This window comes from Amphiura filiformis, chromosome 5 (genome assembly GCF_039555335.1).
Source record: "Amphiura filiformis chromosome 5, Afil_fr2py, whole genome shotgun sequence".
Classification (NCBI taxonomy): Eukaryota; Metazoa; Echinodermata; class Ophiuroidea; order Amphilepidida; family Amphiuridae; genus Amphiura; species Amphiura filiformis.
The window spans coordinates 7,076,191-7,092,895 of NC_092632.1; the positions used below are offsets into that span (position 1 = coordinate 7,076,191).

At 39.1% G+C, this 16,705-nt stretch overlaps 1 protein-coding gene across 1 annotated transcript in view; it reads left to right on the forward strand.

Annotated features, from left to right (window-relative positions):
* The first annotated feature begins 1,838 nt into the window (after positions 1 to 1,838).
* LOC140152542 (uncharacterized) overlaps positions 1,839 to 16,705 on the forward strand; it is a 72,499-nt gene continuing 57,632 nt past the window's right edge. Inside the window, exons 1-2 of the mRNA XM_072174923.1 lie at positions 1,839 to 2,128; positions 16,088 to 16,185. Coding sequence (XP_072031024.1) covers positions 1,930 to 2,128; positions 16,088 to 16,185 — 297 coding nt within the window. The 5' untranslated portion in view covers positions 1,839 to 1,929. The remainder of the gene's footprint in view (positions 2,129 to 16,087; positions 16,186 to 16,705) is intronic.

Sequence of the window (16,705 nt, forward strand, 5' to 3'; positions counted from 1 at the left end):
TTCTATTATGAAACCCACACCTCCACGTTTCCTTCCAGTATCTTTTCCAGAATAGATAAACATACTTCCATCATCTGTAGTGAACCTCCCTTGTCCAAGCCACCACAACTCTGTTACTCCTAGGATCTTAATATTGTTTGCAACCATCTCCTTCTCCACAACTTCAATCTTTCCTCCTGACATACTGCGTACATTCCATGTAGCAATATTTATTGGCTTCCTTAAAGGGGTGCTGTTCCTTTCCTTCCTGGGACCGTCAAGAACAGGACTTCCTGTATAGCAGGCTTTAATCCTGATCTGTCATCACCAACAGGTGTACTCTGAGCAGCATCTCTCTCTTCCCCAGTAGCCATTGACGTATCTTCCGGCCTGCGGGTCGCACCTTCCGATACCATCGTTTTCTTTTGACTTTGTACTCTCATGCTTACATTCAAGGCCAAATAGTACGGTGGGTGGCCAGGTCCTTCCGTACCAACAGTAGAGGGCCATTCCTGAGTTCTTACAGTACTAGCCTCCTCTTGACACAAACCATCTCCCTGGATGCCAGATGTGAGCTTTGTGTAATTGTGTTTTGTCGTTGACCATACGGTTGATTCCTCCGGCGCAACACATACATCAATGCTGTTGACCATTGACGACTATTTAAACCATAGCTAGTATTCGCTATTTACCCATAGCTGGGTTAAAGAAGGTTCACCCTACGAAAGTGTCCCTTCCTTCTGCCTACTCATACCACACTGGCGAGATAACATGGTAGAGGCTGGATGAGCTCCGAGTTGGAAGAGAGGAGTTCTTGAAGTCAGCTCTTGCTGTTATACTGACAGGGGTCTCAGCGCCCCTGAGAATCCACATCCTACACAAAACACTATGATTGGGACAGCAAGAAAGAAAGATGAAGAGAAGAAGTAAAAGTAAAAGTCACAACACAAGCTGGCACCCACACTAGCTTTTACCCGACAAAAGGAAATGGATGATGTTGTCCGTCTGTGGACACTGGACAACCTTTTAGTCCACAGTCCGGATTTAATTTGACAGTATCGCCCATTTCCTGATGCCCGTGTGGGGTTACGCTGTCACCTTCACACTGGGGATCTGTGTCCTGTACCGCCAGTGTGATATGATTTATGTACCCATCAGTACTGGAATTCAGCGCCTTTACCCTAGTATGTGGAATAAGAACTCCCATCCTCTACGATATTTAGGACGAAAGCTCCAATCCAAAAACAACACCAGACAAAAAACAACCTACCAAGCCAACTAACTTGGCTCACCTTTCCTAACCAGCTGTGTTGCGAAAGGAAGTTTTAAGGTAGAGAAGGTAGACAGATAGAAGGATGAAAAAATAGAAAAGGATGAAATATAGAGTAGTGTAGGTAGGAGCATCCAAAATGGGACAAGGTGTAAGTACCCAATTGGAAAAAAAATCCAGCATAGGCCTAGATGGAAAGAGTTGGCACAAGTGCCAAAATGCTGGCAAAAGGTAGTTTTAAGCTCCTCGACACTGGGATAAGGTGTCTCCCTTTTACAATGAATAAAGAAATTAATAATTATTATTATAGAATCTAAGCATTTATAGGGCCTAAACACCACTAGGCAGCCATTCAATGATGCCCAAACCATAGATACTTAGTATCTATGCCCAAACCAAGCAGCCGACACTGCTCAAACTTCCCGCAAAATTAGCTTTTAAAAGACCAAAGCTGATTCGTCAATATACCGCTAAGTCTGAATTATTGTCGTATCACAGCCATCGTAACATGAATGTTTGGCAGCCGCAAATCTCGCGAAAAGCAACTCGCGAAAATTGCGAGAACCAAAATCAGATTGTAAACATGGCGTCCAAGGGGAGGTTTCCTGGAGTGCAGAGCAGATAGATGTTTGGAAGATTTCGATACTTAAGCTGTCCGTGCTTGAAGATTTTGTAGCTCGATGAAGGATATTGCTTTGAGAGATTCTTCTAGTCGGAAAATGGAGGAACAAAATATTGAAACGCCAGAAATATCACCGGAAACATCGCCGTCAAAATCCGGCAAGCCACGAATAAAATTGCCAGGACGTCGCGTGAACTTTCCTGAAGATGAGACCATAATCAGTGGAAAAATTGACGCTCCTAATCCGTGGAAAGATGGTAAGTATCACCATTTCTTTTTTAGGTAGATTTATTAAATGCTGGACAGGAATAGTGTAGTATTGTGTACTGTCAGTAACTATATTTCACTGATTGATATTTGATTGTGCATGATATGTCATGTACAATGTAATGTATGTGTGAATTTATTCATGTAATGATGTATTTATCACATGTCATGTCATGAATCATAATTCATATCAGCATGACTGCCAATGTCGAATGAGCATACATGCAGGTCCACCTTCAGTATTACTCGTGCCAAGACAGCCTGAAATGACACAAGCGAATGAAGCGTTTCTAGATGATTTCAAGAACACCACCGCGCACAGGGGTAGCGCTAGAACTAAACACTCCAGTGTCCGCAGGGACCCCCGAACTTGCAGAAAATTAAAAAGTAGGGGGTCCTGAGTAGAGTTTGGTGAGTCTGAGTTGCACAAATGCAGCATAAATGGTATGTCTGCAATAGTGCTAGATTGAAAAATCGGGGGTCTGCAGGGACCCCTGAACTTGCAGAAAATTGAAAAACAGGGGGTCCGAACTCTATTTTGGTGGGTCCGGGACCCCAAAAAGCAACCTAGCGCTACCCTTGACCGCGCATGCATATAAGGCCAAGTAAAAAATAAAACATGTTTCATGTCCGGGTTTTCAAAAAAGGAGGAAGAGGGGCTTTTTATTTTCTATTTTTTATCGCAAATTTGTTGTAAATACCCATACTCAGAGCTGTTTTAGCGTACAATCCATACATACAATAATGCCTGGAAAAAGGAGGAGGCCCTTTTTTATTTGTTGTTCTGAGAGTTACACCCCCTCTAATACACAAAACCTTCCTAAACAGTTTCTTGTAATCTTAACAAGGCTATAGAAAGCATCCCAACTTCCTAGACATATTTTTTGAAACGTTATAACTGAATTTCAAAAAATAAAAATTATTTGAGAAAACCTCAAAAAAGGAAGCGGGAGGGGACGTGAAACATGTTTATTTTTTTATTTGGCCTAAGACATTTTTAGCCTACGTTTTGTATCCAGACTGCGTTACTGGCCTGTATCACGTTTCGGGGAAAGAACGTCTGTATTAGTATTACCAGGCTGAGTAAAGATAAACACTTGTGCTGAGCATGAAATTGGTCACTTATCGCTCACTGTTCAAAATGTGACATCTACACCAATTACAGTCCCCGAAACTGTCTACTTTTTAGCCGACCGCAATTCTGAAACATTTAGTGATAGTTAAAATTTGCGATCCCCAACCCTTTGGTTACCTTTGGACCAATTTGCAGAAATCTCCGCGGAGTGTCCGTGTCTGAAATTCCCCGGTACAAACATCGAAAATGTCGCAATTCTCAGTCCCGTGATGATACTATATCCGCGCCATCGCTGTTTTCATACATGAATATGCATATCTCTGACTCTGACCCCTGTAAGGTCAAAAAGCGTGGCGTTGATTTCAACCAATCCGATCCACCGATTGTGACCTTTTCATGAATATTTAATAAGCAGCTTGATACTGACGTCATATCTGAGGTGACAGGAGGCAGCAGATACCATTTTGGTCAACTGAACTCGACTCGTGCGTTCTTTTGGTTGACATAAATCCCCGGCATAAATCGAACAAAATTTTCAATAACAGGTAATAGTAGGATTTCAATTTTTTATTAATGAAGTTACTTGTAGAACTTGAGGAATGACAAAGTTGTTTTTGGAAACTTAGATGTTTGTTTCAACTGATGATATAGGATCGCAAGGTGAGTGAATTCGTGAAGAGATTTGCTTGTTTGAGTGATAGTAGGATACGGGATGTAGGCTAGTCCTATGTGTTTGACCGGCTCCGACGTCTCAATTCACGCGGAATCAATTCGTACCTGCTAACCAGACAGCAATACTTAGGGCTGTGGTCGACATGCCTTATGTTGACATAAATGTCGACGTCGGCACGTATGCCGACATGTCGACATCAAAAAAAAAATTTTTTTTTTTTTTTTTTTTAGTTTTCAAAAAATATTTTTGGCCAGAAAAGCAAGTTATAGGCCCAAACTGACTTGTTAGGCCAAAAAAAAAAAAAGGTTCGTCTCAAAGCTGACGCAGCGCTTTGTAAAATCCCACGATTTGACAAAAAACAAATCGGAAATTTTTTTTATTTCAAAAAAAAAAATTTTTATAGTTTTTCCAGAAAAAATCAGACTTTTTCTCAAAATTTTCTCGCCGTGATTCTAAACCAACTATCTCGCTTTGTAAGAAGGTTTCCAAGCAGTGCACTTACTATAAAAATGTTGCTTTATGCCATAAAAGTTCGCCGAATTCAATAAAATGCAGTTCCAAAATCGCCAAAGTGCAGAATTCAACAGCATTGCAAGCACATGGATGAGTGTAAAAACTCAATAAAAACTGACATTTCATTTCAAATGAGTTCAAGTTTAGGCCAAATATCATTATATTAATCGAATTAGTGGAATATTTTGACTATAAAACATAATTCATGGTCAAATTTTTGTCACTTTTTCTTCGACTCACGCCGGGCCGGCAGTTCAGGGAGTTGTTCACAAATTACATGACAATCTAAACTGACCTAATCTGATCAACAGAGGGCCAGGTAGGCAATATTTTTTTATATTTTTTTTTTATTATTATTATTTTACGTATTTTGAGGCGTTTTTAAAGCTTCTTGTGCCATTTTTCGGGGGAAATCTCGCTTTTCTCGCTTTTCAAAATGTTGGATCTCGTTTTTTGCCGGGTCCTACAAAATACCATGAAAAAAAGTCGGAATAAAAAAACCTTTTTTTTTGTGGCCTTATTCTGAGACGAATATACCTTCGTCTCAGCCTTATTCAAGGTTGAAACCAGAAAATACTGCTACTAAAAAAAAAAAAATGCCAATTTTTTTTTACAAAGTTGGATGTACATTTTGATTACCTTTGCTTCTATTGAACAGTCAGGGACACATTGAATTAGTATGCATTGCTAGCTGTTCAATAGAAACAAAAGTAATTAAAATGTACAACTTTTTCAACTTTGTAAAAAAATTGGCATTTTTTTTTTTTCAGTAGCAGTATTTCTCTGGTTTCCAACCTTAAAAGTCAGTTTGGGCCTATAACTTGATTTTCTGGCCAAAAATATTTTTGGAAAATTAAAATTTTTTAAATTTTTTTTAGAATTTTTTTTTATGTTTGTCGACACACTGTCGACGCCGGTATATCTAATTATGTCGACAATAAAAACTGTGCCGACTACAGCCCTAGCAATACTGCGTATTGCTGTATGCAGTATTGCTGTATGGAGCCAGATATACGTCTGTATCACATACCTGTTTTTAATGACTTTGCAACAATGTTTCTATTGTCGGCAGTAACACCTTGCATTCATACTTTTGAGTTTGTATGGAGCACATTCGTACACATTATAAATAAGTGAAATCAGAATATCCTGAAAGGAATTTAGGTAACAAATTCAACAACACTGACCTCGCAGCAGCTAATGTTTTCATGTCAACATGGCGAATGAATGACGTAGTTAGACATTTTAGCCTACGTTTAGTATCCTACTATCGGATCGTTGAAACAACAAAACCTCATTCCTCGGCCTCATTCACGAATTCACTCACCTTCCTACACCACCAGTTGTAATAAAACTCAAAACATCCCGTGTTATTCCTCAAAACTACATGTACCTTCATTAATAAAAAATTGAAATCCTAGTAGAAATCTGTTATCGAAAATTGTTTGATATAAAACGTCAACAAAAGTAATTTTTCTGAAGAGTAGATACCACGTGTCAAAATGGCGGCTCGCAGTCGCATCCCCTGCTTTGTACATGTACCCAGGTCACGGCCTGTCTCGTGACGACCAGTCAGGGTCAGTGGACAGCGTAACCTGTCCGCCGTAATATATGCACCTAATATGGGCATAATGGCTCTGCCCAATATACGGGGCTGTCAATCATCCTTATTCACAATGGCCTTTGTCGAACAGACTTTTACGCAGGTAAGAGCTCACGCTGTCCTCACTTTAGCGATTAGGATTGACGATCGTCAGGCCGACACAATCTGGTTGTGTAGGAGACTATCATCGTGATGCCCACGTTGGAACCATTGGATTTATGCAAGAAATATTCATTGCCAGGACTGAAGCGGTGTGGCCATTTCTATGTTTGTACCGGGCAAGTACCGGACATTTTTCAACACGGAGCTAGCGGAGATTACAGCAAATTCGTCCAAAGGTAAACAAAGGGTTGGGGATCGCATTTTTAACTTTGACTAAATCACTAAACTGTTTCGGAGTTAAGGCTTGCTAAAAGTAGACCATTTCGGGGGCTGTATTTGTTGTTTGCTAATTGGTTAAAATTGAAAAAGTGTAAATTCCAAAAAAAACTTGAAATTAGTCTTTGTGCAAGTCTTTGGGCCTGATTGTCACAGAATACAGAAAAGGTCGAAAAATAAAAATGCATGTTTTTGGCCCTTATTTCCAAAAATTGACCGAATATTAAAATTTGACTTTATTGCCAGTCAAGGTCTTAGGCAGGATTTGAAGGTTTGGTGTATAAATTCAAAAATCTGGGTGTGTAAATTTAATGATTTGTGTACAAAGTATAGGCCATGTTGGTAAAAAGTGGGTGTGTAACTTACACATTTGGGTGTGGAAAACACTCCCTACGCGACTGGCTGCCTAAGCCCTTGTAAAAACTTTAGGACTACATTTAAAGGATTAGGATTAAGCTATGTTTCATTTGGCAAAACCGGCTAATATTTTTTTAATCCAAAAAAAAATAGTTCTGCATTTTTCTGGAATAGGGAGTACTACCCTATCACCCATCAGCACCCACCCTACCCCAACCACCCTTACCCCACTGCATCATACCCTACCTTTTCTTATGACAGGCCTGAACAACTTTGTCAATCAATCAGAGTTTAAACAGTTAGGCCAAAGTGTTGCCCAGAGTCCCCGACACGACCGACCCTAAAAATCAAAATACATCAAACACTTTTTGGCTCTGAGCGGAGCTTATCAGTGCCTTTGTCATGCAACTAACTAGCATTCATTTTCAGGCCACAATACGCTGTTGGTTTTTATGCTAAGGATCATTTAATGACTGATATGAAGACTTAAGTTTCGTTTCTAAGTTTGGCTAAGTTATTTTTGAATCGATTGCACTCCAGATTTTATTGAAATTCAGGCAATAAAAGTATTATTTTTGGGTAAAAAAGACCAAAATAGTCACGATAATCGAGTTATATCTTGGTTCCCTGTGTGTGCTAGAGATTATTCTGGTCTGTATAATTTAAGATGCGTAATACAGACGGAAACCAATGGAGGTACATTTCTTAAGATTTAGTTCAGATCAGAAATTATTTGACTACTTCTTAACTTTTATTCACTATTTCTTTATAATTTAAATAAAGAGATAGGTAAGGAATGTCAAAAAATAGTCAAGAACATGTCTGAATCTTGAATAAATCCCCGAATAAATCTGAACAAATGACTTTTCTGGGGACTATTTGGCTTGCGCAAGTGCAGTCTGAAAGCACTGTGCCGATTTTTTTGTTAAAGGTCACGTTTTTACCGATAAGCTACGATGCTCAACAAACTTCGTACTTTTCTATGAGGCTATTTTGAACCAATAAATCGATTAGTTTTTCTTGATTGATGACATCACCATTTCTGAACCAATCAGCAAACAGTTTTGTGTGATTGATCGATTCTTGCAGTAGTCTCCACAGCAGCCAGTTTGGTTCCGCCCCTTCCACACAAACATTTTTGTGGAGGGAGCGTAACCAAACTGGCTGCATAGGAGACTAAGTTCACTGACCCACTGACCTTGCAAACTCAACCACAGAGAGCTACGGTGCATAATCGAGGTGAAAATACGCTAGTTTGTTTACCATTCTGAGCTCATGAGCTTGTAAATGTCATTCGAAGCATTTACGAGAGCATACCATAATATTTTTTTTTATTAAATATAAAGATGTTTATGTAAGTTATTTGTAAAATTCAGCGATGAACTTAATCTAGAAGTGGTTTGATTTTAGTTGTAAACGCGGGACTCGACCGGCATGACAAGTTGAACATGTGAAGTTCCAAATTCGGAAGCCATGTACTACTATTCCATGTAATGTAGGTCTCACACGAACTGCTCCGAGGTTATACTGACTACTAGCTTGTCTACTTTTGTACTTTCGTAAGTGATGAAATTGAAGAAAAAATCATGAAGTGAAATCTATCAGAAATAAACACTGATGTGATGTAGGCTAATCCAGGCAGATCCAGATCCGAACAGAACTTACGATTGTTCGGTTGGACCGGGTTCAACACACATGACACAACAGACATGTCAGGACAGAACAGTTTTGGTGTTTACAAAAAATGCAAATGATCTCAAGTCACAAAATTTGTTATAAAATTTCATTTTTTGTCTCGCCTCAGTATTTCTGTCTGTCCGGGGGTGTGGATGTCCGTGTGTCCGTCCGGAGCTGTATCTGGGGAACTGTAAGACCTACGGGGATGCTACTTGGTGGGAGGAAGGGTATCTAAGTTTGCTCCGTAATTGTATGTTTTCGGTGAAAAATAATGCAAATTAACATAGCTAATTTGCATAATTTATCGAAAAATCAGCGCTAATTGATAAAATTTCATTTCTGAACTTTGTTCAGGATGGGACTTAGTAATCACTATTTCCGTCTGTGTGTGGGGGTGGGATGTCCGAATGTCCGTCCGGAGCTGTATCTGGGGAACCGTAAGACCTACGGGGGCGCTACTTGGTGGGAGGAAGGGTATCCAAGTTTGCTCCGTGTCGTATGTTTTCGGTGAAAATATGCAAATTAACATAGCTAATTTGCATAATTTATGCGAATATCAGCGCAAATTGATAGCGGCGCATGGTAACGAAACCTTGTGACAGGAATGATACACACCTGCTGATCACCTGATTAGTTTTTGGCGAAAAGTATGCGCAATTAGTTGTTAAGTTGCATAATTTATGCGGAACGCTTCTACAAAATGGTTGGAAATCTGAAGAAATCCGCCTTGTGAAGCTGTTTCTGGGGATCCGTAAGAATGCTAAGCCCTATGATGATGAAACGTGGTGGGGGTAGCATGACCAGAGGATCTCGACCTGATTCGATTTTCAGCGCAAAATATGGTAATTACCTACCTAATTTGCATAATTTATGCATAATATGCAAAAACCTTTTTTCTCAGAGACTAGGGGTCGCACGTTCTTCAAACTTGGTGGGCGGGTGCATCTTGACCCCAGACAGAACAAGTTTGTATTGGTTAGTGGGTGAAGGTCACTCGAGGTCATCCAGGGGTCATCTAAGGTCAAATTACTAAAACTGTCGTATGGGCATGAAACTTGGTGGGTACAGTTAACATTTAGAGTCAAATTTTCTGACGGTCATTTTGGGGTCATCCGAGGTCACTTAGGGGTCATCCGAGGTCAAATTACTAAAAACTGTCGTATGAGCATGAAACTTGATGGATACACTTAACATTATGAGTCAAATTTTCGGACTGTTATTTCGGGGTCATCTGAGCTCACAAGGGGTCATCTGGGGTCAAATTTCTAAAAACTCGTATGGGCATGAAACTTGGTGGGTACAGTCAACATTTAGAGTCAAAGTTTCGGAAGGTAATTTCGGGGTCATCCAAGGTCACCAAGGGGTCATCTGAGGTCAAATTACTAAAACTGTCGTATGGGCATGAAACTTGGTGGGTACAGTCAACATTTAGAGTCAAATTATCGGACGGTCATTTCGGGGTCATCCGAGGTCACCTGAGGTCAAATTACTAAAATCTTGTATGGGCATGAAACTTGGTGGGTACACTTAACATTTAGAGTCAAATTTTCAGACGGTTATTTCGGGGTCATCTGAGGTCACCAAGGGGTCATCTGAGGTCAAATTACTAAAAACTGTTGTATGGGCATGAAACTTTGTGGGTACAGTCAACATTTAGAGTCAAATTTTGGAAGGTCATTTCAGGGTCATCCGAGGTCACCCAGGGGTCATCTGAGGTTAAGTTACTAAAAACTCGCATGGGCATGAAACTTGGTGGGTACAGTCAACATTTCAAGCCAAATTTTTGGAATGTCATTTTGGGGTCATCCAAGGTCACTCAGGGGTCATCTGTGGTCAAATTACTAAAACCTCATGTGGATATGAAACTTATTGATGGATGTATTATGCTCTGCAAATAAGATAGCTACCAACCAGCAAGATGTATGATTGCATGTGATCTGGCACATACAATGTATATGATTTCACCTGTTGCACAATCGACTGCAATTACTTTCACATTCAAAAAAGCACAGAGCCACAGCGCCATTGGTGCTCTTGTGTAAAACAATGATATAAAAATAAAGAAAATGATGTTTTTTCCCTATAAAAACGCCAAATGACACTTGAAATATTTTACCATCAATCAGCATCAATATAGAGAACCAAGCATGACAAGTATGATATTGTACTGCAATTTATACTGAATCTTTATCAACATTTTGTTGCCAAAGAGATTAAACTTTGACACAAGTACAAAATGTAAGGCTGAATGTCATATTTTACCTACTTGCTGCAACACGTATACAAATCTGAGACAAAAAAAAAAGGAAACCAACCTACTGACCCACTCCTTTTTACCCCATATCTGGGCAAACAAACTTTTTTTTTGGCCTTATGGTAGTACATTGTATGAATTACCCTGACATGTATTGTTTTTTAAAACTCACTTAGTGTTCCTAGATTCCCTCCATACTTTGGGTAAAAAGGCACACACTCCTTCAAAGTACATTGTAGTGCTTTACTGCTTTCCCTATCCAGACCAGTGCTGTCCCAATTCACCCCGAAGTCGGGGTCAATAGGGACATCAGCATCTAAGTCTTTAATTGAAAGTAGTATATGATTGGTACATTATACAACAACAAATGCACATGTATATAAAATAATCACACAATCACAATGATTAATTTAACTTATTAGTACTTAGCCAGCATTCTTCTTCTTGGTGATCATAAAGAGTTCTTGCAATGTTCTGGACGGCTGATGTATATCCATATTCAGCGAAGTCCTTTGTACACTTGCATTGATAAATATCCTTGCGAATAAAATCCTCACACAAAAATGGTGCTGCTTTCTCCAAATGCTTATCTCCTTGCGCTGCTTTCTCCAAACTAACTCCTTGCGCTGCTTTCTCCAAACTTAACTCCTTGCACTGCTTTCTCCAAAAATGGTGCTATTTCCACCTTTCACACAATATCTTCAGGAAGCAGGACTGCGATGCAGTTGACTTGTCCCCACTTATATTGACAGTTGCATTGAATCAAATAACCATAGATCATCATGTTTAGATAATCTATGCATAAACCAGACTTCAGCAAGTCAACAGAAAAATATATATATTCCTTTCTTGGAACAAGTACGCTCTTTGACGTATTGTAGATCTTCTCCGACAACACTGGCAGGTAGTAGTCAGTAGACAAGGATCAGTCCTCGGACCTCTTTTGTTCACCACATATTCCAAGCCCATTGGTGAAATTGCGAGGAAACACGGCATCGATTACCATCAGTATGCTGATGACTTGCAATTGTATGTTGCTTTTAACCCGCGTAATCCTGACGACATCATCAAGGCATTAAACAAGATATCATGCTGCATTGCTGACATAAAATCTTGCCTCACCGCCAATTATCTGAAACTCAACGACTCCAAGACTGAGTTTTTCATTGCAGCATCAAATCATAATCTCAAGCTCCTGGACATACAGAACATTCAACTCACCATCGGCGACTCCACTATCAAGCTGTCTTCTGTCATTCGCAACCTGGGTTGTCACTTTGATTCCAACATGTCTCTTACTGCTCATGTTAACATTCTCCGCAGAAATACGCTCTTCCAGATAAAGAACTTGTGGCGTATCCGTGTTACATCAATCAAGAGACCTGCCATCATGCAGTAAGAGCACTGATACTCTCCAGGCTCGACTATTGTAACGCACTCTTCCTTCAGCTCTCTGCAAAAGACATAAGCCGTCTCCAAAGACTTCAGAACTCCGCTCGCGTGTCATCTTTGCTGTTGGCGTCGAGTCGAAGCTCACCCATTAGTCTCATCTCTCCACTGGCTCAGCATTGATAAACGCATCAGTTTCAAAATTCTTCTGTATATTTTCAAGTCTCTCAACAACCTTGCTCCGAAGTACATCTCCAACAAACTGACTCCTTATATTCCTCAAAGGACTCTCAGATCAAGTAATGACACCACGCGTCTCCTGGCTGTATAGATCCATCAGTGTCGCCGGTGATCGTCGTTTCCCTGTAGCTGGTGTTAAGCGCTGGAACTCATTACCAACAGAAATCAGACTTTCGCCATCGGTCACTCTTTTTAAATAGAGACTCAAAACTTATTTATTCTGAACTGTTTTATTCTGAACTGGTTTTCTTATGTATTTGTTTTTTACTGTAAGCGCAACGATGCTTTCTTTGCGAATTGCGCCCTAAGAACTTTGTAGTAGTAGTAGTAGTAGTAGTAGTAGTGCATTGACTACGTAAAATAATCCTGGTTCGCAATTTCCTTTGGACTGTAAGCATATTAGCTAAGCTAGCCCAGATCAACACTATTTACTGTGTCAATAATAAAGGCTATTGCAGCCTGTCAGATGATAATTATTGTAACCTTTTCCATAAAGTCCGACACAATCCGCAGTAGATCCTATGTCTTACTTTGGTCCATTTTCGTACCTCCAAAATAATAACCATAATTTCAGCATGTCGTTGAGGACAAAACAATTGCCGAGTGGGCAAACAACGGTATCCGCACTTGACCAGATCCATAGACATAATCTTCATCGCTCAAAGGCTGAACTTGTAGCACTGTAGGAATCCTCCATGGCCACACTTTGTAATACTCTCTGAGTATCCAGAATAACTGGTTAACATTAAGGTTAGCCGAAAGGTTTTTCATGCGCTTGATTTCAGAGGGCGTAAGTTCATAACAGAAACAGCCATGCAGAAAATGAACAAGCGTCGGGAGGTAGGGCCTATAAGCCTACTTTAATAATTATAATAGAATATCGATCCACGGTCAAGACATGAAACTTGGCTCAGCTCGTTATGCGGGTGGGGGGGGGGGGGCACAAACCGTTTTCTGCATTTTTCATGAGGATTTTATCAATTTTAAAATCGATTGGGGGCACTTCCTCTGGCCCCTATGCCCGACTCATGAAGATACGCCACCGTCTAGAAAATGTGTTGATATTAAATTTATAGAGCCTTGATATCTTTGATGAAATAAATAAATAACATCAACAACAACATCACAAAGCAATTATTATTTGTAAATCGAATTTGGGAATATTCAACAAGACAGACTTAGCAGGCCTACAAATTTCAGAATTATATAAAGTGAAAAACAATCAATCACTGTAGTCAGCGAATCAATCAAATATACAAAAAGTATAAAAGAAAGGAGTGAATAAAAAAGAAAGAAAGAAAGAAAAAGAGAAAGAAAGAAAGAAACAAGAAATGAAAAAGAAAGGGAGAAAGAAAAGAGGGAAGAACAGAAGTAAAAATGAGAAAAGATGAAAAAAACCAGAAATTTCAGCCACACGGGGACTCGAACCCACAAAAATTAATCATAATAGATTCAAAGTCCAACGCTCTATCCGCTCGGCCACACATCACCTTACGCAATTAATTGGCGAAAGGGATATATAATTAACGCAATGACGTGATTACAATTGCGTCCGCATAATGGCTCTTAGAATAAACACGCATGTCGCTGCTGAAATTTTGGACAAACCCGATGGAGAAAAACCTCGTTTTTTGCAAAACTAGCTTCAATTTGGAGTGAAAATCAAATGGAATAGCAATTGGCAGAATGTTGAGAAATAATGTAGGTATTCAGATGTCTAAATTAACGTCCCATCAGATATCGATAATTTCACAAACCAGCTTTTTCTCAAGCAAATTCTCCAAAATTTTCCCCCAAAACGGGCTTTTAAAATTTAATCGGTAAGTACTGTATTTGGTTCTTCCCCATGGCAACATTATTTCTTTGATCGATTTGTAGTACAATGCGAAAAAGAAGAAAACAATCACTTTCGGCGTGGATTTATACGGGCGCACATTTGAAAAAAAACGTCATGGAACGTGTTTTTGATCTTGTGAACATGGTGCGTAAAAATGCTTTAAACGAAGGATTTTCAAATTTATTCTAAAAAATTGTATATATAACACACACAAAAATGTTAAGCTACATCCAATGCACCAACATTTCACTCGCTGCGACATTTGATTACTGAGAAAACGCTGTACTTTTAGAGAACAACTTTATACGTCTTTTATACGTTTATTATACGTTTCTTCGTGTAACCTTAACTTTAAAATACTCTCTTTTTGAGAGCTATATGTCTACATCCATTCACATTACAATCATATCGATACAGGTCTGCCTAGAATTATTATTTATACATTGTGTTTTATCCCCCATCTGGGATTTTCCCAATGTTCTAAAATAGACATTGCCATCATTGTTCATTATATTACAACATACTGATACCATGGGATTTTCCCCATGACATAAATAGTCTTGATTAATGATGTTGTTATTGCCATTATATAGGGGTTTTCCAAAAAAGTCATAATGAACAAACTATTGCATGATTAGAAAGGTAACTTCCCCTATTTCATGACATACATCACAACAGTCCCTGGTCTTACAAATCCTATTCACCGGATGAGCTCCATGTTTGATGCTGTGCACAAGGGCTCTGTCATTTTCAGGATTTGGCCATGTAACTGCCTTACATCTCTGCAAAAGGTTAATGTCATGGGCCTGTTGAATCCTTACCGTAATCATCCGAGTATAGTCCCACAGGATTTTAAGCTGAAAAATCTTGTAATTAGGGGGTGGGATTATGATCAGACACAATTCTGATACAAAAGATGCAAGAGTCCCAAGACATACCCACCTTTGGGAATGTACGACATACATCAACATTGTGCACCTGATCAGGGAAGGTGGCCTTTATTGCCTATTTTTTTGCATTGTTATCAGATGATCGGATGAATTCATAATCACAAAATTTCCACAAGTAATTCTTAGAAATATGTAGTAATTAATATATATACATATGAAAAATAATTAAACATTCTAAATCCGTTAGAGTTGGAGAATCAACTCCACTTTTCTGACTGTTTGTACGAGGGGGTATCCAAAAGTTTTTGACATCACCAAGAAGCGAAGGAGCTTTATCGATGAAATTTTGTCAGTATGATTACTGGTCCTTATGTACATTATGGTCCAAAAATGGTCTCATAAGTATGTTTACTTTCTTTACAGGTGGCGCTAGATGGGCAATAGGCGCATAACCTGTAAAATGGTGAAAATTGAGGCACGCAGTGTGATTAAGTTCCTGCATTTGAAGGGTTAGGCCTACAATGCTCAGAAAATCTATGATGAAATGAAAGCTATCTACGGTGATGATTGCCCATCATATGGCACTGTTGCTTTTTGAAAAAGGAATTTCCAAACTGGCCACATGTCCCTCACAGATGAGCCAAAAAGTGGATGTCCATCACTTTCGGATGATGCGGCCACAGTGAAGAAATTCAAGAAAGTGGAGAATCTTATCATGAAAAGGTTATGCGCCTATTGCCCATCTAGCGCCTCCTGTAAAGAAAGTAAACATACTTATGAGACCATTTTTGGACCATAATGTACATAAGGACCAGTAATTACACTGACAAAATTTCATCGATATAGCTCCTTCGCTTCTTGGTGATGTCAAAAACTTTTGGATACCCCCTCGTATGTTTTTGCATGACCGACAGTTAAAATGCATAGCCAGCTGATATGGATCGCTGCCAAATTGAATTTACTAGTCAGTCTGTCGTCATCTGCATAAGTTTCCTACAATACATGTTTATATGTAGGTGCAGGTTATCATGACAAATTCTATTTTTGCTTTTGTTCTTTTCAGCCAAGGAAACTAGCACAGAGGAACTGATTGCTTCATACCATGCAGCATGTGTTCAGAATAAAGTCAAACCCAATTCAAAAATTCTTCAACAGTTACAGGTAAGATAGAGTCAAGAGCAAAAACTTCAAATAAAACCCTGGCACTGATTTTAACTATATTTGAATATAATAGTAAGAAATTATAGTGAAACCATCACTAGATAAAGTGCTCAACTATAAAATATAGGAGCGAAATATAGATCAAATTTAAAGCAATCAGGATCAAGTTTCTTTTGAATACCTGAGTGGAAGAAGGGCCCAACTCCCAATTTTTTACAAAAATGAGTTAGACCCAGCATTTTATTGCCAGCAGATTGTTCTTCCTTGTGTGTGAAAGATGAGCCAAAATCCACTCTCTAAATAGTCTTAAACGTACACTTAATCATGGTTTTCATGGAAGAAAGGCCCAACTCCATGGAGTTGGGCCCTTCTACAAATATTGGGTTAAAGAGGAATTTTGTTCAGCCATGAAATCTGCTTTTCACTACAATAAACTTTCTTGCTAACATATTACATGCTTCTACTTGTGCAATTAATGGATAATTAACAAATTTCTGTAGCTATTTATAACACATCTGCT